The sequence below is a fragment of the Myodes glareolus genome, chromosome 19 (assembly GCF_982192425.1).
Source record: "Myodes glareolus chromosome 19, mMyoGla1.1, whole genome shotgun sequence".
In the NCBI taxonomy this organism is placed as follows: Eukaryota; Metazoa; Chordata; class Mammalia; order Rodentia; family Cricetidae; genus Myodes; species Myodes glareolus.
Window position 1 is genome coordinate 29,499,963 of NC_142044.1, and position 25,143 is coordinate 29,525,105.

At 49.5% G+C, this 25,143-nt stretch overlaps 1 protein-coding gene across 1 annotated transcript in view; it reads right to left on the reverse strand.

The window, feature by feature from the left end:
* Ndrg1 (N-myc downstream regulated 1) overlaps positions 1–25,143 on the reverse strand; it is a 46,417-nt gene that overhangs the window by 15,788 nt on the left and 5,486 nt on the right. The window contains exons 2-7 of the mRNA XM_087898831.1: positions 19,063–19,143; positions 18,004–18,039; positions 6,112–6,217; positions 4,106–4,226; positions 1,554–1,616; positions 785–845 (exon numbers count right to left, since the gene is read on the reverse strand). Coding sequence (XP_087754957.1) covers positions 785–845; positions 1,554–1,616; positions 4,106–4,226; positions 6,112–6,217; positions 18,004–18,039; positions 19,063–19,125 — 450 coding nt within the window. The 5' untranslated portion in view covers positions 19,126–19,143. The remainder of the gene's footprint in view (positions 1–784; positions 846–1,553; positions 1,617–4,105; positions 4,227–6,111; positions 6,218–18,003; positions 18,040–19,062; positions 19,144–25,143) is intronic.

Genomic DNA, 25,143 nt, shown 5'->3' on the forward strand with positions numbered 1-25,143 from the left:
GACATGAGCCACTTTAGGAGAACTGGCAAAGTCATGAAGGTTACCCATAGTGTTAGCAGTGGGCATGTCACATTCATGTGTCTGATTCTTATGTAGACTCCACCAGGATCCCAGAGGACCTGGGTCACAAAACCCTGAACAAACACAAGGCAGGATCAGAAGAGGCTAAACCAGCCACGTTTCCTGCTCAGGAAACAAGGCCAGTGACTCTGTCTACTGGTGGCATTTCATCTGTTAGCGTGAAAGCATGAGGTCCATGCACAGGTACCCATGTGGCACATACCACAAGTGGCCCCAGTGGCTCTCCCTTGAGAAATGGAAGTACAGCTCATTTCCTTTTCCTGTTTGTTTTTTTTTTTTTTTTGATGGTTTTAAAATTTTACTCATTATGTATTTGTGGGTCTCTGTGTGGGTCTCATACCCGAGCATGCAGATAGACACACTCAGCATAACCATGCAGAAGCCAGGGCGAGGCACAAGAGTCTATCTCTGTTTCTCTCCACTGTGTTCCCTTGAGACAGGGTCTCTCATCAAATAGGAAGCTCACCTTTTAGGCTAGGCTGGCTAGCCAGAGACCTCTCCAGAGTCTCTACCTATCTCCAATCCACTTCATGCTGAGGTTACAGGCACCTGCAGCCATGCTTGTCTTACATGGGTTCTGGGGATTTGAACCCCAGGCCTCAAGTCTCTGCACTTGCATAGCAACACTCTTTCCTACTGAGCTAGCTCCCCGGCACCTAAATAATTTTTTAAATGTAATTTTACAAACTGTAGAGAAACTTACTGCAAAGCGGGTCAGGATGTAGGCGCCAGCTCCTGTCCCCATGCCGATGACACTCTTGAGCCTGGAAACCAAACGGACATTCAGGTCACTGAAGGTAGACGTGATAGAGCCCCTGCTTACCCCTATCAACTTCCCTCACTTGCTCCGAAGAGCTCTGCCCCTTAGATATCTTTGCTGAGGATGCCAACAAGCTAGCTCATGCCATGAAAGGCAGGTGGCCCTGGTATGCCCTCCAAGTCCAGAGTTGTGACCTAGGGAGCCTCATCCATCTTGATCCTTTCCCCTTTGCTGCAGCCAGGCTCTGAGATGCAGAGCGTTTACAGGAAGGCCCATGAAAAATTTGCCTCACTCCACTCCCATGCCTTATTCTGGACTTTGAAACTTGGAGTGAGAACAAATTGGGCAACCATGGGGTTTAACCCTAGGAGAGGCTGCAGTGAGAAAGGAAAGGGAGCTTGCAAGGGCAGAATGAGAGTCTAGAGACAGAAGCCAAGCTCTCAAGAACACTATTCCAGAAGGTTCTATGGGATAAAAAAGCAAAGACAGAGTGGGCATTGGGGCCACTCAAGAAACAAGACTATGATCATAGGACAAAGAGGGATGCTGAGTTGGGAGAAGCAGTGGGTACTAGCCGCAGCAAGCTCTTTTTTGGACTCATCTGAGAACTTCAACCTGCATTTTAGCAGTCAGGCAAAGGAAGAGAAGGAAGAGAGCAGCTGCCCTTCTGACCAAGCTGACAAGCTTAGAAGAAAGGGTCCCTGACTCTTACCCAAACTGGTGAAGGACTCCAGGAAGCATTTCAGCCAGCTGATCCATTGAGGGGTACATGTACCTGTGAGAGACATGGAGAGGCAGAGCTTGAGAACCCAGACCCTTGAAGAAACAAGTTATCCGTATCAGGATATTCTGAAAGCCCAGATACCAGCTGGCTCTTTCACGGAGCAATACAGGCATGGTATTCCCACCCCTCGGCATCCACTGTGTGAGGACACTCCCCCCTAACCCTGCAGCTTCCTCTGCCTTGGTCCTACACCATTCTTATCAGCTACTTGTGAACCACTTGGCCATCTAGACTCAGAAGATGACAAGCTGGGAGATCTGGCCTATCTCTGATGAGTTTCAGGGAAAAGATACTGGGAACAGATATGACACAGATCAAATGGCATCTCACAGCTGTGGGTGACGTCGGGAAGAAGGATCTGAAACCATGCAGTAGTTCTGGATGGGCACATAGGTCAGGTCCTCTGTGGGGAAAGGGGCCCAGGGGAGCCCAGCAGACAGACAGTACAAAGACTCATTGGTCAACAGAAAAGAGTGTGATGGGTGACCTGAGTTAGGAAAAGACACCAGGGAGGACATGGGTGCTGGGAGGATATGAGAGCAAAGGGAGCCACTCTGTTAAAGTGGTCAGGAAGGGCTTCCTAGAGGAAATGATGCTGAGACAGTGCCAGAGCCCAGTGGGGAAATGGATCCTCCACAGGGAATGTATGTGGAGGACTCGGAATGAGCTGGAAGGAGCCCAGATGATCTGACTTCACTTAACTGGAGCCAGCTTTAGGAGAAGGAGCAAGGACATGGGAATACTTTGAGAGAGGCCATGCCTCAGCTTGGAATCTCGCAAGTACAAAATGGAGAAGCCCCCTAACTATGAAGGATTCCACTTCCTGTCAGCTTCCTGGGGCTGGGCAGACAAGAGATGAGTGGCAGATTCCCAAGCAGGAAGTATATTCCAAAAGGGAGGAGACAGACACTTACTCCCAATCCTGCTTTGGTGACAACCAAGACAGGGAATGTCACCTAGTCTCAATTCTAATGGGCAGGGGGAAGCCACATCCTGTTCCAACCGCGTTCTTTCTACCTCAGGCACACTGAAGTAGCCTGGTAAACTTGGGGGCACACAGCCTACATCTTAATCTGCAGATAAACTTCACATTTTTCTCTGAGAAAGGCACGCCTAGGAGCATTATGAGGCCTTACTTGGGGAGTAAGTAACATGACCCCCTCCCCCATCTCGCAGACACTTGTCCAGTCTGACTTAGCGGAGAAAACCCTGGTATTGTTAGCTGATTAAGAGTTCACTGTATCCCATTGCTGAACAGGTTCTTTAGGCCTGGTCCTGTCTCTGAGGGGCTAGGTGTCCCTTCCCTTCTCTGACAAAAGTTAAAAAACAAAACAAAACTGGAACCAGTGACAAAAAAGGGCATCTGTACCCTGGACAAGGAACCTGGATTCACCAGAGACAGAAGCCTCCAGTTCAGACCAGAGGTGAAGCCCAACTTTCCATCCCTACTGTGTGGCCTTTCGTAAGCTCTGAAGCTCTCTCCATGCCTTAGCATCTTCACCAAGAATAAGCTGAAAATCCCAGCCACAGACGACTGGCTGATAAGGGTTAAGTGAAAATGACATTTGTCATTGGGAACCATGGCAGCGGTCATGTCCCTCCCTCCCCTTTTCCTTTTCCCTGTCTAGGGTTTCTCGACTGCCCCTTTGGGTTTGCACAGGAGAGACACAACTATCTCAAGCCAGCCTAGCTGGCATGTGGAGTCAGGGTTTACTGGACACAGAATCTCCATCTTGAGAGAGGAAGAATACTGGAGAATGATGACAACCACACCATGTTACAATGTATCCCATCAAATAGGGCTGGAGAGATTGTTCAGTGGTTAGAGCTCTTGCCCCACAAGCATGAGGATCAGGGTTTGGATCCTGAGAACCTCTGCAAATCCTGGGCAAGCTTGATGGCCTGCCTGTAATTCCAGCCACAGAGGGTGGAGACAGGGCATCTGTAAAGCAAAGCAGCTAGTGAGATTAACCATTATTAGTGAACTCAGGTTTGATAGAGAGACCCTGCCTCAATGAATAAAGTATATAGTGATTGGGAGTGATTCCCTACATCAACTTTGGTTATCTACACATAAATGTATGTAAGTGCACATACACCCACACATATAAAAATGTATACACACATAAGTGTACAGCACACATACACAAATGGAAAAAGGGACAAGTTAAAGGGTAAATGCCATGTTAAACACACAGTAGCCATAAAAAGTTGTTGAAATAAAACATATTGTCGAGTTTTCTTTCTTTCTTTTCTTTATAAAAACTTTTTTGTAATGAACCCAAACTAATCTCAAAGTAGTAAACCTGCTGCCTCAGTTTCCCAAGCACTACAATTCCATGTACGCACCACCATGCCCAGCTTAGAAATATTAAATCTAGTTTTTTTTTACCATAGCTAATTTTTATTTTATGCTGATTGATATCTCCCACTCCACCTGCACCCCCATCTGCTCCTGGGGTGAAGGTCTCTGCTCTTACCCCACTGGAAAGGAAGGGGCACCATCCTGTTGCCCGGGGGCATCCACATGGCAGACAGCAAAATGTTGTGTGATCTCCTGCATGTCCTCAGAGTTGAAGAGGGGGTTGTAGCAGGTCTTGTCTGCAGGACATGAGAAAGAAGTTAGGAGAGGGGGCTACAGCAAAGCACACTCAGTTACTCCTTCACTTAGCAGCAGCAGAGGGAGCTCCCAAGAATGTGCACCTCTGTGAGTTCGAGGCTAACCTGGTCTACACGCAGAAAGTTCTAGACCACAGTTTCACATACTGAAACCCTATCTCAAACGAAAGATTTAATTCTTCCCACCTCACCCCCAGGCCTCCCTCTGGTGACAGAGGCAGGAAGAAGTCAGAGCTAAGATCTGGTAGAGGGTAGAACTGGGTGGGCTTTAAGTTCCTTGATTTCCTCCTCTAAGGCAAGATCGCCACTGGGCTAGTAGTACAAGGCATAACCACTTCTCTGGGACTTCCAGGCTGTAGGACCTGGGACATCTCTCAAGGCACACATGATTTTCAAACAAGAAGTATCCACTTGGATCTCCCGGAATGACCCCTCCATACACACACTTGCTAGGGGGCTGACGCAAAAACAGCCAGCTGTGTAACTGAGACTGCCCTCGAATTCCTGATCTTCCTGCCTCTACCCATAAGGACGAGGACTACGGAGAGGTGCACCACTACCACCACACCTGGATTTTTGTTGTTTTCTGTAGCTCAGGTGGACCCGTAACTTACTATGTAGTCTAGGTGAGTCTCCAACTCGCAATGATCCCCTGGCCTCAGCTTCCCAAATGCTGGGATGACAAGCATAGGCTAGCAAGTCTGTTACTTCCTGTCATCTTAAAAGTCAATGAGCCAACACTCACTACAACACTGTGTATAACACAGTTAAGTTCAAAGAGCCCAAGTACCCACCATCCAGTGTTGGTGATTTGAATAAAAACGGTCCCCACAGGCTCATGTATTTGAATGTCTAGTCATCAGGAAGTGGTATTATTTTAAAAGATTAGAAGGATTTGGGAGTGACCTTGTTGGAGTAAGCGTGGTGTTAGGAGAAGGAATGTGTCACTTGGGGTGGGCTTTGAGGTTTCAAAAAAACATGCCAAGCCAAGTCTCTCTCTCTCTCTCTCTCTCTCTCTCTCTCTCTCTCTCTCTCTCTCTCTCTCTCTCTCTCTCTTCTTGCAGATCAGGATGTAGCACTCAACTAATTCTCCAACACCACTCCTGCCTACCTCCCTGCTCCCTGCCATGACATGGACCAAGTCTCTAAAACTGTAGGCAAGCTCTCAACTAAATGCTTTCTTTTTATAAAGTTGCCCTGGTCATGGCGTCTCTTCATAGCAATGGCACAATGACTCAGACATAAGGTAGTGCTGAGAGTGGGGTATTACTATACAGGCCTGACCATGATATTTGTTGAAGAAATACGACTAACAAGTGTTATTTCTATTCAGTAGGACTCAGAAGTAAAAGACTGCCAAAGGCCAGAGCACATAAAAATCTTGAAAATGTGGACATGACCAGTCATGAGCCAATCGTGAAGGACCACACACTGGAGGGGTGTGTTTATGTGAAAGTCTAGAGACATACAGAAAAAGACAGAGTGTCCTCAGCAGGGCTGGGGAGTGTGGGAGATCCGGGCAGTGGGGAAGGGGACAAGGCTTCTTCTCAGAGTCACTATAGTGTCCTAAAGATGTTTGTGCTGAGGGCTGCATGGCTCTGTGGTGATATTGAAGTCTGATGCACGCATTTTTCAAGTCACTATAACAGGTTGTTAGGTGGCAGAGTCACTTGCTTCCCGTCTCCAGAGCATCTTGTCCTAATAGCTTTGGACCACACACAGTGTGACTCAGGATTTTCCAGGCTGAGGCAGGAGTTCCTTCTGGAATAGCTCCAAGAAGTCCCCAAAGCCGAAAAAGAAGCTGACTACCACCAGCCCTCCCTTGCTGGCATTTCCCTCCCCAAGTGACCCGGCTCTCCAAACTCACGGTTCATGCCAATGTCGTGATACGTGAGGATGACTGGACGGTTGCCCTTGGGAGTCCCACACAGTGTGACATGCAGGGAGCCATGGAGAGTCTCAATGTCCTGCTCCTGAGGAGAGATCACAGACAGAGGCTCGTCAGGTGAGATTCACAGCAGCAGTGTGGCTGACTCATTGGCGGCGATGGACACCTGCCATGCTCCCAGCTGTTCTGAGGATGCCCCAAGTACACACCTCCTTTGGTCCCCCAGAGCTCTGCACTGCCAACAGGAGATGTCTGAGGTCAAAAGAGGCAGGGAAGGGAAGGGAAGGGAAGGGAAGGGAAGGGAAGGGAAGGGAAGGGAAGGGAAGGGAAGGGAAGGGAAGGGAAGGGAAGGGAAGGGAAGGGAAGGGAAGGGAAGGGAAGGGAAGGGAAGGGAAGGGAAGGGAAGGGAAGGGAAGGGAAGGGAAGGGAAGGGGAAAGGAAGGAACCCATTTTGGATTTACCACAGAACCTGCAGTGATCCACCTAAATCCTCTCTCTCCTGCTCCACCCTGAGGCCAGTCCTCAGTAATCCATAGTCCCCGCCCCCCCCATGCACTCCCATGAAAGCAAAGAACATGTCTATCCTTCTTCTGCCCTCAAGAAGACAGGCTCTACCTTGGTTCCAAGCCCCAGCTCCCTGTGGGCTGATTTTCCCTGCCATTGTCATCTGAACCTTCCCTTGTATCTACATGGTTGTGAGCCTCAATGACCTTTTGTGACCCTGACTTTGTCCCATGCCGTCTGTCCTCTTTGCTGTCAATCAAGGCTTCTGAGGACCCAAGACACAATCTCCCGGGAGCAACAGCTTCCTCCTCTGATGTGGTTAGCTCTTGGCTGCCCTCCCTAGGTCATCTGGGGACACTGAGGCCTTCCTTGTAGCTGGAGCATTTCTCTCCAGGCTATCTCTTGCAAGAACCCTGTGGGGCTATGTGACACCTCCATCTACAACTGGTGATCAGAGACAGGCAGGTGACACAGAGTCAGGTGCACCAGTCAACCAGCGGTGTTCCCCTGAATCTTTCACTCCCTACACGCACAGAGGTTGGAAACATCAGAGTCCTCTTGAAACCTCCAGGCCACTATAGACCAACTTGCAACAAATGTGAGACTAAAGGACACCGAAAATTCCAGGTGCCACCAATCTTCTCTCAGAATCTAGGACCCCCCACAGCCTCTTGAGGCAAGAGACAAGAAACAAGATTGGCCCTCATGGTCTAATGTGAGAGGAGAAAGAATTGGGGAGTCACTCAGGAATCATGGTCTGGGAAGTCACCTTAACTTGTCTTGGGAGCAACCTCCCTCCTGCAAGACTTTGGGAGACCAGAATAAGACTGTGAAGCCCATGGGGACAGGGATTCCCCGACTGGGGCACTCTTGGAGCACAAACAGACATGTATGCATATACAATAGAGTACAGGGCTGTGTACTTGTACAGCAGTGCTCATGCCTATACTAAAATAGCAGCCCACATGTGTGTCTAGGAGAAGAATGCATCTGGGTGAACTAGTACAACATGGCACATGGATGGACAAGTACAGCAGCAAGCATGGATGTATGACTAATGCGGCTCACACGAATGTACTGGAACGGCAGTGCTCACAGATTTATTGGTAAAGCAGCACACATAAATATACTTTTACAACACTGTACATGGACATTCATGTACTCGTTTTAAGTGGAGCAGGGAATGCTTGTGTCCTAGTATACAGTACGCATGGATGGCTGTGAACAGTACATATGGATGTATTGGTACAGCAGCACACATGGGTGTACGAGTAATGGAACACACGTGAATTCACTAGTACAAAACGGAATGAGCCTTCACTCCAGGGTCCCACCTCCAGAGTATGGTGTTTGAGTGCTATGCTTTCTTTTTTTGCTGTTTGCACATACTGGAGATGGAACCCAGGGCCTCGCTAGCACCCACAAGCCAAGTACTTCACCACTGAGCTACGTCCAAAGTCCCCAGTATGACATCTCGCCAAGGCTTCACCCGAGGTGATTGTGGTCATGCACATCTTAAATCCCAGTGCCAAAGAGGGTAATGCAGGAGGATGGGGAGTTTGAAGACAGCTTGGACTACATACTCTCAAACACACATGAACACACATACACTCTCAAGATCTGGGCCTGTCCCCACCAAGGCAGAGAGATGCAGAGGGTCCTAACCCTGAAGATTTCTAGAGTGAGCAAGCTCAGAGCCCTCCCCTCCCTACTCTATGAAATAAGAATTTGAACCTGTGGCAATGTCTATGAGAGAGTGATGATACACCCAGCACAGGCAGGCCTTGGCACAGGCACAGGCAGGCACTGACAGGCACAGACAGACCCAGCCAGGTACAGGCAGCCACAGGCAGCCAGCAGAAGACACAGTCAGGGATAGGTAGGCACAGAAAAGCAGGGACACTTAGCTCCTGGTGTACCTCGCACTGGGGTCTCCTGATCCATATTGTCACCACCAAAACAAGTCCCCTCCCCCCAGGGAACACAAAGTCCAGTCCTGCCTCCCTCCCCCCCCTTTAATTTCAGGCTCAGCACTTCTTTCCTGCCTAGAGCACTCTCTGGAAAAATCCATAGGACAAGAGCATCAGCCCAGCCCCATGGGACACGGGTTATCTGCTGACCCTGAAGCCACCATGGTAACAATGGTCCATTGTAGGGCCACATTCTTTATTGTCTTCGGGGCTAACCCACATGGTTCATTCTAAAAATAGGCCAAGCCAGTCTCTCTGTGGACACTACCCTTCAAGCCCTTGTCCCATTTAATAAGCCTTCAGGGCCTCAGCTCTCAGCAGGGAGAGCATGTCCCCAGCACAGGAGTCTCGGCAGCAGCGATGTGGGGGAGAGATGAAGCACAGCCAGGCAGAGGGGACCTGAGCACCCACTAGCAAGAAGACCAGCTTTAGGGACAGAGATGCATATCTGACTTTGGCTAACCTCTTCAGAAGTCTTATAGATTATGATTTTAGCTCAAAGGGGTCTCTCTTCCACCCAAGAACAAAATACTACCCTGGTGTGGCTTCCTGTTCTACAGAGATGCTGCCTGTGCACAGCAGGGCTCAGGGCGGTAGGGACATCAGAACTGTGTGCTGCTCCACCCGTCCTTGTCCCAGACAACAGGCAGCCCCCTGTGCTGGGAGTCACTGGGAGATTCTTCTGGCTGGGATGCTGTGGGACCGGTCTCTTGTTCCTCCAACTCTAGAGTCTCACACTCAACACTACAGCAGGTCAGAGGCACAGAGCATGAGACCCGGCTTAGAGGTCACACAACTAGGAAGACATGAGACAAAGGCCATCTCTCACTTGCTCTGAAAAGGCTAGAAACGCTTTTTCTTGGGGGCAGGTGATATGAAGGTGTCAGTGAGGACCGTGGTAATCACTCCATCTACCGCAGACCCTGCCTCAAGCTTCTTCTCGTGTTCTCATGGAAACCACTGACTCCACTACCTAACGACTGCCACCATCCTGCCTAGGTGAGGAGACCGGGGCTGAGAGAGGTCAAGTCACTTGCCTGAAGTCACACAGCTTCAGCTTTAGCAGGAGGGCGGCACAGTGTTTGGACTAATCTTGGATTTAGACAGCCCGGTTCAAAGCCTGGTCTCTGAAGGTCCAGTCTCTACTTTGTGCAGGTGAAGGAGTTTAGCAAAGCAGTAAACAACACAACCCGTCTTGTGACTTCCTGGGGGCCACCTGCAAGCTGGGTCCCTATTTCTCTTCCCAGCAGCATGAACCCATGTGTGGTTACATGAACACATGGGAACTGGGAGTAACTAACACTGGTCCTTGCTATCCTGCTAAAGCAGGCATGTGTTCTCAGTGCAGGACACACATCTGTTCTCAACACACCTGTCCTCGCTGCCAGGCACGTGCCTTTGGGACAGAGTATCAGACACAGAAAGATCTCACCACAGGCCCACCTGCCTATAAAGGCCCTTCCCACCACCACACCATGCCCAGAACACACACACACACACACACACACACACACACACACACACACACTCACGTACACGCACCCTTGTTCTCTCGACTGTACCTGATATCATCACAGGTACCCATTCATAGCTACCTACCCAAATCAGACTGGGGACTTCCAGAGAGAAGCCCCGGCCCTGAGACAGAGAGGGTCCAGCCCAGGTATTTAGAATTCAACGGCCCATACAGCCAATAGACCAGCGAAGAGACATGTTCTTGCTCCCAGTCTACACTGCCTACAAGTAGGGAATTAGCACTTAGGGATACCTCCAAAGAAACATCCCTCTGGCTGCCAGACCTGGCCTGAGAAGATGAACACTACAACAGACTCACTTCTGGCGACCTGAGATGGGGAGTATCTGATCTACGTGAGAATCCCAACTGTGTACCAACCTGAATATGTCTAGCAAATCTCTCCTTTCTCGCCGCTCTTCTGTGTCCAAGGATGGTCAAGAAACACTGCTCTAGCATGAGAAATGCCAGCAGAGCGCTCTGAGGTTTCCCGGGGACTTTGAAAACTAACAGATCAGTACTGGAACTTTTTTTTTTTTTTTTTTTTTTTTTTTTTTTTTGCTTTTCTTCCTCGCCCTTTTACCTGCTTCCTACCCAGAACATGTACGGGATGCTCGGTGAGTCAGCAGCTAAGTTATAAACATGAGGTCAGAAGCTACATACTTGGAAGGATGGAGCAGGAAGATGGAAGGAGTCTGGGGCTGCGTGATAGTCATTTCCTGCTAGTTATAAATAGCAACCATGCTTGTTTAGGGAGCTGTGATGTGAGAGATAATAACCCTAGTGTATGTCCACTATGTGCCATTGTTATAAGTTATCAACCATATCTGAGAACCCCTGCCCTTAACCATAAGCCTGGGGCTGCTCTAATTTCATTTCTGCTGTGACAAACACCAAAAGCAGCCTAGTAAGAAAAGGGTTTATTTCAGCCTACAATTCCACATTACAGTCCATCCTGGAGGGAAGTCAGACAGAAAGTTGAAGGCAGGCCTTTTTGCTATTCTGCACAATGCTAAGTTTCCAAGAATCTTAGGCCACAGTAAAGGCATGGCAGGGAACACAGAGAACACTGTTTGCAGGCTGGTCAGCCATTTTGCACTTAGCTAACTTTCTTATATGGTTCAGGACTACCCATCTAGGGAACGGTGCCACCCAGTATGCACCGGACTGTCCTACATCAATTAACAATCAAGACAATCCCTGACAGACATGCTCATAGGATAGCATGAGATTCTCTTCCCAGAAAATTCTATGTCATGTCAAGATGACAGTTATTCTAACTGAAACAGGGGGCAGGACAAACCTGCCTCTCCCCAGGCTGTCACCACAACTGAGACCCAGAAGTGCTTTGCACACGGCTACCTCTCTCCATGTTGGCTGTTATGGCAACTGCAAGAGAGGCGATTACTGAGGAGACAGAGTGGCTTAAGTCACTGGGTGGATAATCTATGGCTCTAGACACCAGCTGCTGCAGCTGCCATAATCTCATTCTTCCCCAAAGGACCCAGGCAGACACTAGAGGATGGTGTTCTCCCAGATTCTAAGGCAGTTAGGGGTATGGACCACCCACCACTTTTCCAGACCAGCAAGCCGAGGGTCAAGTCACACCACAGTGGAGACACTGGTAGACGAAACTACAAGGACGCAAGGCTCAGCCACCCTTTGTATCACCATCCCACTGAGACAAAGAAGAGAAGTTACAGGTTATGGCTGTTCAGGCTTTGCGTCAGCCCAGGGTACAGAAAACACCTAAGGTCACAGTGAAAAGCCAGAGGCTCCAAGGAGGGCAGGCGGGGGAAGAATGTTCCTGGGACAGGGAAAAGAAAAAGGAGTGACCAGCTGCTACCCACAATACAGTGGAGAAGCACAATGGTCTGCGCATAGGATCAAGGGATATGGATGGAAGTCTGGCCACGCCCTTTGAGGTAGTGACTCCACCCCCTTGTTTCAGATAAGAACTAAGCCTTGGTGAAGAGAAGCAGGCAACTAAAGACAGGGCTTTCTGTCCATGGCTCTCCAGTTACCAGATGTTGGTCTACCTGGGTCAGCCTGACAGATCCTGACCTGGGGCAGACATGTCGGCACCGCTCTAAGCCTTGGCCTAGACAGTTTTCCTTTACTGCTCCGGGGGGGGGGGGGGGGGGGATGTTGCTAGGAAACCCCAGAGCAGGCAGCCGGCTCATTTCCCCCATCCAGATGTGCGTCCCTGCCATCTGCCAATGGGGTTTCTGAATCCCAGAAGCTTTGTTGGGAAGTGAGACCAGGAAAAGGAAAAGGACAGGAAATGGGGGATTAAGAACGCTTAGCCTTCTGTGGGAATTCTGCCCCCTCTACCCACAGGGAATGAAAACAAGAAACAAATATGTACAGGGAAAAAACCTAGTCCAAGATGGTTGCTTGTCGGGCTTTCCCATGAGCTAATGGGCTTGCAACAGAAGGGGAAAGACACAGACTCCAGTCTGGCTTGCTCCAGTGAGACAAGAAGCTGCAGGAAGGAGGAATTGAGCTCAGGACTCCCCGAGGCCAGCCGCCCTGTCTGGCCCTCTACCCTCCAGGAGGCCCTGTAGGGAACAGCTGCTCATTTTCCATAGTGTGCTGTATGCTGTGTGTGCTAACATATTTCCATGGAAACCAAATCAGATGAAGTCATTTGAACAAGCGCAAGGCCTAGGTAGAAGGCATTAGCTGCTGAAGACCTAATAGCAAAAGCCAATCAATCTATAGCCAGAAGTGAGAGAATGGACTTGAGGCCACCTGCCACCTTAGCCCCCAAAATACTTGCAGAGGAAACTCTGGCTCTGGATGCAGGAATTGAGTCGGTGTCAACACCCATCTCATCACGATGTGACTTCCCTGGAGTCGTATTTATGATGTTCACACAAGGAGAGCAGGGGCATTTCCCTTACCAATGACCACTTGTGGAGATCACAGCGCAGTTTCCAGATGACATTTTGTGTTAAGAAGTGAGCTCTTTCAACTTCACTACCTTCCTGGACTATTGTGTTTTCAGGAGCCAACCTGGATTTAAACTTAGGACTATCCCGATAGTACCCCTGGGCATCTTCATATAGATCTCTCTGCAAAGATAGGTGACTGTGTGTATGACCTAACTAAAGAAGCCCTGAGACAGCCAATGACTTAGATAGACGGGTCTATCTGGAGCACTGGGGCAGGGCTGGACTGTCTCAAAGGCATCTGCCGGTTTTGATCATCTTAAATTCCGGAATCATCGTCAAGGGAAATAAGCTCAGGTCCCACACACTCCCACAGCCCCACTCATCAAACTTAACAGAGCCATCATCCTCTGAGGACAGCTGTCCCAGCAGGACCAGATCAAACGGTATCCTTCCTAAAGGCACTGTAGGCTAGCAGCCACCAGCTGGCACACTTAGAGCTCCAGACACCATTTAGCAAAGGGACATGCATCAATACGAACTCAAACAGTGCCCAGCTCAGACAAACATACCACTCCAAGGTAACAATGACAGAGACATAAAGCCCGCGCCACTTGGTCAAGCAGTCAAGTTCTCTCCAGAGAGAAGCTATCCTGCATCTTGGTGACTGTTTTTTTTCTGGTTATCTCTGAGCTACAGAGCATACATTTCTGCTCACTAAAAGGGTATGTCAAAAACTTAAACTCTCAAGACCATGGGAAAGGGGGTGTCAGTTAGGTTCACTGAAAATGCCAAAGTAGGAGCTGTTCTACATGTGGGAGCCCAGACTGCCTTCTAATGGGCCTGGTAGGCAGCTGAGTTCCTCAAGTCAACTCCCATGAGATGGGAGGAATAGGAGGTGGATGAAGGTAATGGGTGGATGCCAAGAAGGCCCAGACATCCTAAGCCTCATACCACCTCCCCCACCCCCAAAGACTTAACCAGAAATCAATGGAATTGCGCAAGCCATGTGGCTGGCTGGACAGACCAAAGAGGTATGGCAGGGGTGAGCCACAGTGCAGTCTTAAGGACAGGGGATCCCCAAGTCTAGAACTATAGGAAAGTTCTTCAGGGGAGAGTTCCAGCCAAGGTGGACTCATGGAACCACCTGACCGATGCTGGCATGGTCTCATCACCCATGAGCAGGGACAATGAGAAGATAACACAGGTCCCTGAGTTTTCATCAAGAGCACAGGGCACCTGCCCTGCTTGTCCATGGACATCATGGCAGACAAGTGACATCATTTTACTACAGGATGACAAGCTTCGGGCTTATGAAGCCATGCGAAATTAGCTACAGCTGCCATGTGTCCCCATTTACACAAGGAGCTTGTAAGCAACAAACTCAAGCAACGAGAAATGGAGGTGGAACGGCGGGGGAGAGGGAACATGGGCTTTTAAAGTTTATGCACTTACTGCCACCAGACCGCACACTTCAAAGTGGCAAACACGTTACGTAGTCTGTGTCTTTTACCACAGTGAAAATCAGAGGAAACTCACAATATATGTTGGGGTGTGTTCTGTTTGAACTAGCACTGTTGTTATAGCCCCAACTTCACCCTCTCTATAACACAAAGTCACTTTACAACGGCTATAGACTTTCCCATATCACAAATGAGGAAACTGAGGGACTGGGTTGGTAACCAGAAAAGGACAACTGGTTCTTGCGTCCCACTCTCTCTGAGTCCACACAGAGCCTTTACTCTGAGAACAGATAATTATTAGACCAATCATTCACTGAGCAGAAAGGCCCACAGAGCGAAGAAAGCAAGTCACCAGACTCTTATCAGGGAGAGGTTTGTATGGCTCAGCCCTGATGGCACAGGAGGGCCCCCAGGACTCGCACTTACAGCTATGTTCAGCCCACACAGCCAATTAAATAACCAAAGTCTCAGGGGACAGTGTCATGGCTCTTACTACCCTGGGATAAGAGGACATAACGATTAGAAACAAGATCGGGAGTCACAAACTTAGCCACCACCGATATACAACTTCTGCTCTTACTCTGTCTCTCTATGTTTCTAGCAGGCCAGGGTTGAGTAAGATAAACCAAAGTCCTCAGGATATTTCATTGACCTCCGGCTCAACACAGTACCTGTCCGTCCCTGAGTCATAGAGAGTGAGATGGGCGGTGTGGAGTTCTGGACATTGCATACAAAGCAAGGAGAGTGAACATACAAGCTTAATACCTAGAAACAGTGATCCAAAAAATGTGCACTTCTGCCCGTGTAGCCAAACCTGGACCTGGTGAGACACCCAGTGCTACCACTTTGACCTCTGCTGAGCTAGGTGGACACAATGCTTCTCCTGATTGTTGAGGAGTTAAATGAGGTACTGGCTGGGCAGCCTTTGGTACGGTACCTTGCATATGAGAACAGGCAGTGGCTTTATCAATACCACCCAGACATCTGTGGGTCTGAGACAGGAAAGGACAGGCTGTGACACTGCCTCCTACAGCAACCACAGGGTGGCCTCTGGCAAGCCACTCTCCAGAACTGTCTATTCCCCTCTTAACAAGAATGTGGGTGGAACTGGGGGCACCAAGAGCTCCGCTTTCCTTGTAGACCAAGATATGTGTTCTGCGTGCTGGGCACAGCCAATGAAATGACTCTCCCAAATCCTCAACCATCCGATGAGCAATGGACCAGATCACAGGGAGTCAAATGGGATATATGTAATCAGGCAGTGGTGGGGGTGGAGTGACAAGCAGCCCTCAGCGGGCCCCTTCCTAGATCCTGTGCACCCAAGGAGCTGCCCCATTCCATGCATAGCCCTCTCCTGCTTCTGCAGGAAGGCCAGTGGACCTGCCTACTTGTTTGTCTCCTATCTCTGATGGGATGAATACTGAATGCATACTACCTTACTAATTTGGGGGGGAGGGGTTTCTCCTGACATCCCCACCCATGATCCTTAGAAGCATGTTTCTGGCCTGACCTCATGTCTTTTCACCCACCAGGAACACGTAGATAAGGAAACTGGTGGCTAAAAAGGCCTGGATCTTAAAGGCCACTTCTGCCCACTCTTCCTTGCAGGTCACAGTCTTTTCTTCAAGCCACTACTGGGAGTCCTACTGGTATCCTGGCTGTCACAGGATGGGAGGCACAGTCAGGAGAGCTCCACAATAGCCCCAGGCATGTGTCTCTGCAACATCAGTCATCACCCAGGCAACATGGAGTCTCCCAGCAAGAAATGACACAGAGCCCATCAATTCTTGGCCTTCTGACTGAGATTAAGTGGGGATGAGAAATTTGTACCCAGGGCTCTTGTGGCGATTGGATGAGCACTTCTCACAGTTGAAGTATCAAATTAAGACTCAGAGTGCTCGTAACGATGCTTAGTACACAGTTAAGTACTAGAACGTTCTCATGTTCATTGGACGAAGCTTACTCAGTAAGGTGAAGTAACTCGTCAAAGGCACAGAGTTTGACAAGTTAGCTAAAACTAACAGTGTGGCATACTCTTAAAAAGATCAGTTTCTTCAAGATATTGAGGTCTGAACTTTGCTCTAATGTCAGGCAAGTCTCGGTTTGGGTGGATTCCACATAGTATGCAGAGATGACAGCCGCACTGGAAATTTATCAGCTACAGATAGAGACTGGAACAGCCAGGGCGCTGGGAACTGGGGCTGTGTGTCCAGGAGACTCCTCTGGAGGGGAGAAGGCTAAGCTGCTTCCAAACAGGAGCCCTGGGGTGGAAACCACAACATGATCCTCCAGGCATCCTCATTTTGCTGAGGGTACAGGCTTGTGAGAGCTCCTAATTCCATGGGCACCCCCTCCAATGGAAACAAGTGTCGTCTCTGTATAGCCTTCAGATGGTCACTGTCCTTGGCTCAGGGCTACTGCTCAAGAGCCAAGATGAGTGTGTGCTTGTATGATAAAACTCCTCAGGGTCTCCCACCAGCTGCACAAGTGTGGGCTAGACTATTTACCTCTGCTCTGGAGGCAGACATGTCCCCTGCTTTACAGCATTATTGGGGTTCAAAGGGAAATCTCTGCACTGTGAAGGTGCTACCTTTCTTAGTGGACTCTGAGCTTGAATACAGCAATAGCTTAATACCCCCTTCCTGTTGCCAGCTACGTGGGACAGGTTGTCCTCACAGGAGAACAGGCAGAAGCCATGGCCTCAGACCCATGCTGGGAGTCCCTAGAACCCCAAAGTCAGAGTACCCTGCAATCAGATTGATACTACACTCTCAAAGGCCCATCGCATACCTTCCTATAATTTATGGGGACCCATGATGGAACTAAGCAAACTTCTAACCCTTGTTCTAATTTTTCCATTTCCTTCTAGAGTCAAGGTCAGAATCCCTACCTCTATGGGGAAGGATGAGTGTACACCAGAGAAGAAGACCCAGAAGGATGTCATGAATGTTTCCTCCATGAATGTCAAAGTCAAGATGCGAGGGTGGGAATTGGTGGAGATCTAAGTGAGCATGCCTGCAGACAACCTATGTGTGCCTATCCCACCCTCCATGGTACTCATGCTTGGGAAGGATGGCACAGGGCATTGTTCAGACCAGGGTTTCTCCACTCTCGATAGATGTCTTAGGCAAAGCTGGAAACACATCCCTGACTAACCCTCCAGCTGGTTCTGAGTGGGCTAGATACTCCAACCTTGGGTAAAGGACCCTAGTTTCAGATTTGCTAACACAGCCAACAGTCCCACGTCCACTGGACTTCTGTTATTCCCCCCACCCCAGCTCTCCAGGGCCACACAGCAGTGTGTCTATCTGCCCTCCTGGGGGCTGCTCAGCTCTCGTCTCCCTGGCTGGAACTCTGACGAGCTTCCTCCAGGGGAAGCTACAAAGTGTGGAGATTGGCTGAGCTCATTCCCTGCTCTCTGCTGGCTCCACATATAAACAGCGATCCACTTCACACTGATGGGAAGAAGAAAGGACAGGCATAGGCGGACCAGTGGATAAAAATGGAGCCCCACACCCTCTACTTGCCTGGACATCGAACTCTTGCAGGAGGCCAGTGATAGTCTGCGGAGAGATGACAGAGTCATGGTTAGTTTCCCTGGTTAGAGACAAACATCGGCTCTCATGGTCCTCTCTGGTGCCTCTCTGCTCAGTGGGCTTCCCTTAGTCCTTGCAAAGAGAGACTGCTTCATCTCAGGGAGCAGCAGCCCCATGGACAATTGGCCCATCTGCTAGGTCCTTTTCTGAGGACAGATGGCCAAAAGAGACCTGAAGGTAGAAATGGGCACTGCCTGAGTGACAGAACACTGCAAGTGGCTATCCAGTTTATACAGACACCCGTGAGCTGGACTCCCGGGATGCAAGTGGGGCCATGTCACTTCTGTGCTTGCAATTTCCTCATGCCTGTCAAGGTCTGCACTCTGTTTTTAAATCAGTCTTTTGTGGGGGACAAGGGGATAAGGGAAGCTTCAAAGCCTTTCCCTCAGTCTATACATAATAAATTTCATCCCAAACAGCTTTCATCCTTGTACAGTTTTCTGTGACAGGAAGGCTTGACTCCACTGAAGCCAGGGCAATGTGGTTCTGGGAGGACCTGGAGCCTCACTGGTCCAGCCAGCATCTGTTAAGGATTGCTGCTGGCTTATTTTCTGAGAGGAATGAATGCAAAGCGTAGAACGCCAGGCGCCAGGCGGAGCCATGAGCCTCCAGTACAGAAGATGGCTCAGCAGTATCTAATGCCCAAGAGGCCAGGGGGACAAAGCAGGGTGCTGAGGCCCACAGGGGCTGGAAAATTGTAAAGCAATTGTAACAGATGCCCTGCTGCAGGGGCTGTGACTGGGTGGTAGACAAGAGCATCAGGAGTCACTAAATGCGGATCGAAACAAAGGGGATCAATGCCCGTACTGTGTGTGTGTATGTGTACACATGTGTGTGTTTTCCATTGATTAGTTTATATGTTATGCTCTTGTTCACATGTGTGCATGTTATGTACAATGAATGTATATTCATAGCTATGACTGTGTATGCCATGTATGTGTGTGTCTACTACAAGCACAAGATGGAGAAGTATGAAGCAGCTTCACTCACCTCCCCCTTTTCCACCAGAGGCTTCACCTCGGCGAGGTCCACATCCTGTAGCTCACGGGACATGTCCCTGCTATTTCAGACCTACCAGGAGAGAAAGACCAGGAGATCAGCACTTCCCAGTAGGATAACTTTTTTGGAATAAGCTAATAATACATGAATGGAACAAACAGAAAGGCCAGGCCTCCCACTGCCCCCCCCCCCCAGCTCTTACCACCCACAGTCATGCCCATGCTGTGGGCTACAAGGAAGCCTTCCTGCCCTCAACCTTTCCCAGGCTTCCTAGCAGAACTGGGTAGTAGATTTCTGAAAGTGGAAACAGGTTTACAGTCACAGCTACAACGAAGCAGGTGGATGGAGAACCAAAAGCAGGCGCCACATCTAGTCCAGACCCATCAAGCACACCTCATGCTTCATGATACATTCTAGAAGGAGACCCCTTTACCAATCCCAAAGACAGACATCCTCAGATTAACCATCAAGGGACCAAAAAGCCCCTAGGTATCACCATATACAGGTGCTATATATACCTCAGGGCAAGAGGATTTCAGGTAGTCTGACCACAGTGGAAGAATAGGACATGGGGACAAACCCAGGCCAAGGGTCTGGCAGGCACTGAGTGCTTGGTAGGATGTGGGAAAAAAAGAATCTAAAGCGAATGGTACTTCCTGAGCTAGACCCCATCCTGGCAAACAAGAGTGGCAATAGGGATCTCCTTGGCTCGCACTGGGACACATACTCCTGTAGGTCAACAAATAAGGGCTACAGAAATAGACAGGCACAGAGTTCAGAGCTGCTGGAAAGTCTGGCCTACTGGGCTTGCAGGGAGAGGAGAGGGCAGAGGGTGATACCCACAGACCTAGGAGATAAATACACAGACTTCTAGATCCAAAGTCAAGTCGGAAAAGTAAATGCCCACGGAGAGCAGGCATGGATGAGGCTCAAAGAATTCTGGAAAACACGAACGGAAGTGTCCCAGAAGGTACACAGAGTTCTGGGGCGGAGGAGAAAGCCAAGACTCAGGTCCAGGATATGGTCTTCTCACCACCTACAGGCAGAGTCTGAGTTAGAAAGAACCCCAGCTGCTCAAGGACCTGTAGATCTTGCAGCAAAGGAAGTTAAAATCTCCAAAATTCCTGAGAACCAGCTGCCCAAGCCCACAGGAACCCTGTGACCCTCATCTACAGGTCAGCCTGCAAGAGCAGCCACTCTAATACACACTGAAGCCAAAACATGGCATGCCGTGGGTGGATGGGGTGTGCTGGTCTAGGGCCCCAACGTGACTCTCCCCAGTAGATAACCACCTCACAAGAATGTCTTTATGCAGCCTTTGGGGTCTGGGATCCAGAACATTTCAAAAACAAAGTCAGTTTTATATCTGTGAACATTCCTGGGCCTCGGCCAGCTCAGAGGCAGCAGACATGAAAAGCTATGGTCTGAGAGTCTTGCTAAATCAGCATGTTTACAGTCCCGAGACCTTAGCTGTGGGATGCCTCGCCTACACAGCCTAGAGAGACCTTCCAAAAGCCCTGGGCTCTGGCAACACCAGCTCTCATGCTGAGAGTGGAGGGCTTCACAGTTCACAGGGATCCTGACATCACTTTGCTCAGCAGAGAGCCCAGGGTGAAGCTGAGGTCTTCAACTTGCCCACAGGGTGGGTTCCGACAAGCCCTCTTTGGCCCTTGACTGTGTGAACATCACCCATCAGGTGGCACCCTGCCTTGGGCTCTAGCTTCCCACCTCCAGCAGGGGGAAGCTTCAATTCCCCTTGGTTGGTCACTGACCCATAGAACAAAATGCCCTGCGCACTTCCTCTGTGCTTACAAAGACTCATCACACACTGTAGCCTAGCTCAGTTCAGTCAGTTCTCCCAGGTTCTAGAACATAATGCCAGCCTTCACCAGCTCTCTCCTGCTTCAGAAACTAAAGGAGATCAAAGTATAGCCTCTGGTTCCCTGACTGAACTTCCTGATTCACCCACCTTACACCCTTTCCCCTTTCCCTAGACCACAGGATGAGAAGAGCAGAAAGATGGAACAGTCTCCTGAAACCTCAAGCACTTGCCAGTCTGCTCCTTGGAGCCTTAGAGCCCTCTTCTGACAGGGCTTCAACCAACTCAAGACCTGACGGAAGCCCAAAGGTGAAGAACACTGAGTATCATCTCCACTACAATTGACTTGTCTCCAAGAGACCCTTTTGCAGTACTTCAAGACCTTTTTTGTTTGTTTGTTTTTTCAAGACAGGGTTTTTCTGTGTAACAGCCCTCGTTATCCTGGAACTAGCTTTGTAGACCAAGCTGGCCTCGAACTCAAGAGATCCACCTGCCTCTGCCTCCCAAGTGCTGAGATTAAAGGCATGTGCCACCACTTCTTTTGATTTTCATGAATGGAATGCTCCTGGGGTTCATCTTGAGGGGTAGAGGCCAGGGACACTGCTAAAGATGCTCCAGTGCACAGGACAGTAGCACGGTAAAGACCGCCTGACCCACGATGCTAACCATGCAGAGCGTGAGACATCCTTGTCTGGGTGAAGACTAAGAAGCTGGTGGGGAGAGACTACATCTTCCAGCAGGCCAGGGGGCATGCTTGGGGACAGATGTTCTACATGTGAAAATACCTGTGCTATCCAGGTCACTGTTTCCCAGTAACCAAGACTGTGCCATAACCAGGACTACAGACACTGGGCTACCACAGGCTACCTCTGTTCTATATCTCCATCAGCTGCTGGGACCCAGAGAATCATTCTGCTCCATTATCTCTCCTCATAGGACCAATGTGGGGGGTGGGTGGGCGGCTGCATTCCCTAACTGGCTTTGGCAGTCCAGCAAAAGCATCTTCTAAATGTTTATTTTTCAGTATGTTTCTGTACAAAGATAGTCTTTTTAGGACAATCAATGTAGAAAAACAGATTAAAAAGCATCAACAGGAAACTTGGATACAGCCAGGGCTACAGGTATGGACATTCTATGGATGCCTGTACTCCTCTCCATCCCTACCCATTCTGCTTTGCCCCTCCAAAGTAGCCTTTAGCCAGCAGCTGAATGCCACGGGCAGCTTACAAGGTCCATGACGTAGTCTTTGTTTCTTTCTGAAGGACATTATTAAGAAGTCCTCTCAGGATGAGGAACGAAAGCAACAGCAATGTTGAGGAGAATTTTCCATGTGACGGGTCTGCAGATAGAGCCATGACTGCTCCTAGGTACTCAGTCTCAGGACCTCAGGCTTGTGTGTGGCCCTCAGGCTCCCTCTGTAGCCAAGTGGCCCATCTGTCTGTCCCTTCACAGCCTGACTCTCTAGGATCATGAACAACTGACCCTCCAGTGTGTTTTAGCACTATGACATTCAGACCCTCAGGATATTACGATGTCCAGAAATACCACTGGCCCTGGCTAGCCACCCCCTCAAGCTGTGACAACCCCAAATGCCTGCCGACATGGCCAAATGTCCCCTGGGTGCAAAATCAAATCTGTCTGGGATTGGCTGAGCTCGGTATTTCCTGGTATGAGGTTGGCACCCAGAAACGTCAATTAGACTCAATTCTTTAATCCAGTACACATTCAGAACCACGTACTCTTGCCTCCAAGTCTAATGACTTCCGCTCACACAACCAGCTGCAGGGATTAGAGGAGGAAGAATCTCCTCCCAGTGAAAGTCTCCTACAGAGGTGGGGCCCCCCCAGGTCATACCACCAGCTGGCAGTCTGGCTGGCACGGCTTCTTCCTGCCCCACCTGCCTGCTCCAGGGGTTAAGGCCACCTGGAGTTAAATAGCAGGCTGTGGAGCAGACTCTAGTATTACCACCAGCCTCAAAACCCACGTTGTCTGGAGCTGGAGCTCCACCTCTGTGTGCTCATTGATGTGCGCATGATGCCAGGGACATTGTAAGACCTGCTCCCAGCAAGCAGCAGGGCTTATCCTCAACAACGGATCTGCAAACAGCTGTTAAATGAGCCAGTGTCTCTTCCTTCCCGAGTTGCTGGGGAGTCCCTGGGGCATTATGAGGACACAGCCTGTGCTTTACACATTGTTAGTCCCGGAGTGGCCTGTGCTTTACACATTGTTAGTCCCGGAGTGGCCCGAGAGGGAGGAGAACATGTAAAAAATGTTCAGTAAATGCCAAACAGGTCTCAGCGCAGCACCATGAGGTCCCTCTGATATCAGCAATGTTTGACCATGAGTGACAAGGCTCATGAAGGCTGGGCAAACACATCTTGGTCAACAATGAACAAGAATTCAAGGACTCCTGGCCCAGCCAGACCAACATTTGCTGGGAGCAGGTAGAAATGCAGCCCTGGGCTCAAAGGGCAACTTGTCGCCCCCTTCCCCAACCCAAAGTCACGTGAGAGTCATTAGGCAATCTCTGAGGATGGTGGGGACAGAGTCTGGGATTCTCAAGAACCCTCAGAGAAGTGGCAGGCCATGATTAGGAGTTCCTAGCATGGGAATCATGTCACCTTCTTGCCTTATGACTCCAAGTCATCACTCCTAGGAGCCTCAGTGTGTCCACTTGCAAAGGACTGACAGGGCCCATAGGTACAGGTCCATTCCACCTTGATTTAGGTCACAGTTCTGCTCTCTCAAGGTTGTTGTCAACAGGTGTGGCTAATATCCAGACCTGCTATTTCAGGTATTAAGAAGTAGATCTGTTTCTACCTCAAACAAAAGTCTAAGGATCCAACTAGGTCCCTACTCCCTTAGGGAGATAAGTATGGATTCCACCCAGGGAGTGGTTTGCCTCCAGAAGGTTTTGGTCTAGGGTGTGAGCATTACTTGTCTTGTTCTGACCACAGACTGTTTAACTAAGAACGTAGACCATAATCCTTCAACTGGTCTGTTCATTTCCTTGCATCATGTTAATGAAGTTTTTTATCTTAGTCCTAACTTTTGGGGTCGGGGTATTTAAGCAAATGGAAATTAAACATGGGTAATTTTTTGGTATTTACTGGAACTCCCTCCTGATACTATCCAATGCTTTTGCTTTATTATTTTTACTTGTGTCTTCGTTCTCTTTACTTATTTTTCTAATCCCCATGCCCCTACCCTAGTAAATGCTATCCTTGTCGAAGTTGATCTCCAACAAAGGATGCATAGCTGTCCTTCGGACACTGCCTAAGTCCGTAACAAACTTGGTACACATGGGAACCCAGGTAGGAAGGCGTAGACCTGAGACCAGAGTGCCACATGCATTGTGCGCTGCTCTGGCTGAATGCCTCTGCCTCACTCATCCTCTTCTTCATCAGGCCTCAGATCCCTCACTGCTGAAACTGGGTTTTCTACGTAATTCTATCACTCCTTGCAGCTGAAGCTACTCTGTGGAGCTCAGCCTTCTGCTATTTACCTTCTTGGGCAATTTCTCCTGGATCTCCTAGATTCCCCATGGGATGAAACAAGAAAGACCCATTCATGAACTTCCAGGACCCAGTCTCCCAGGAAGAGTATCCATGGAAACTGGACAGCATGAAACCCCACATGGCCACACCACAGTAAGCGCCACGGGTCACTTCATGGCACCCCACTCATTTCTGTGTTCAAAGAAATCCTCGGCAGGGGCATTGCCAACTTCACAGAAAGGAATCAGGAGCCCTGTGAATGTCCCTCATGTGGCTTGCCAACAATTCCACGTCTCAATCCTCCAGCCTGGAGAAGGATGGCCACATCTCACTCCTTTGCTGGAGGCAGACAACAGGCCCTTGGAGTCCTGTATTGAAGCAGAGAAAGGAAAACCAGAGGGGACCAGCACTGACTGTTACGTCAGCAGCTGGCCCAGATTCTGCCCTTCAGGTAGCAGTCACAGAAGCATGGGTATTCCCAGCCTGCCCTTTACTGAGCCTGGACTGAAGATCAGTGTGTGCTAACAAGGGTTGCATAGCATAATATGGCAACCCCAGAAAGGTTTGGAAGGTTGTCTCACTTCTATGTTAACCCAGGAAAAACTACCTTGGGACGTGCTCGGGTTTCCCCCACATGCCTGTTGGGGATATTCCTATGTCAATTGAAAGTCACTCTGAAGTCACTTTGTGAAGCACTTGCTCTCCTGGTGTTTTCTGGACTTTTGGAAGTAAAGGTAATGTGAAGGGTGAGGCGGT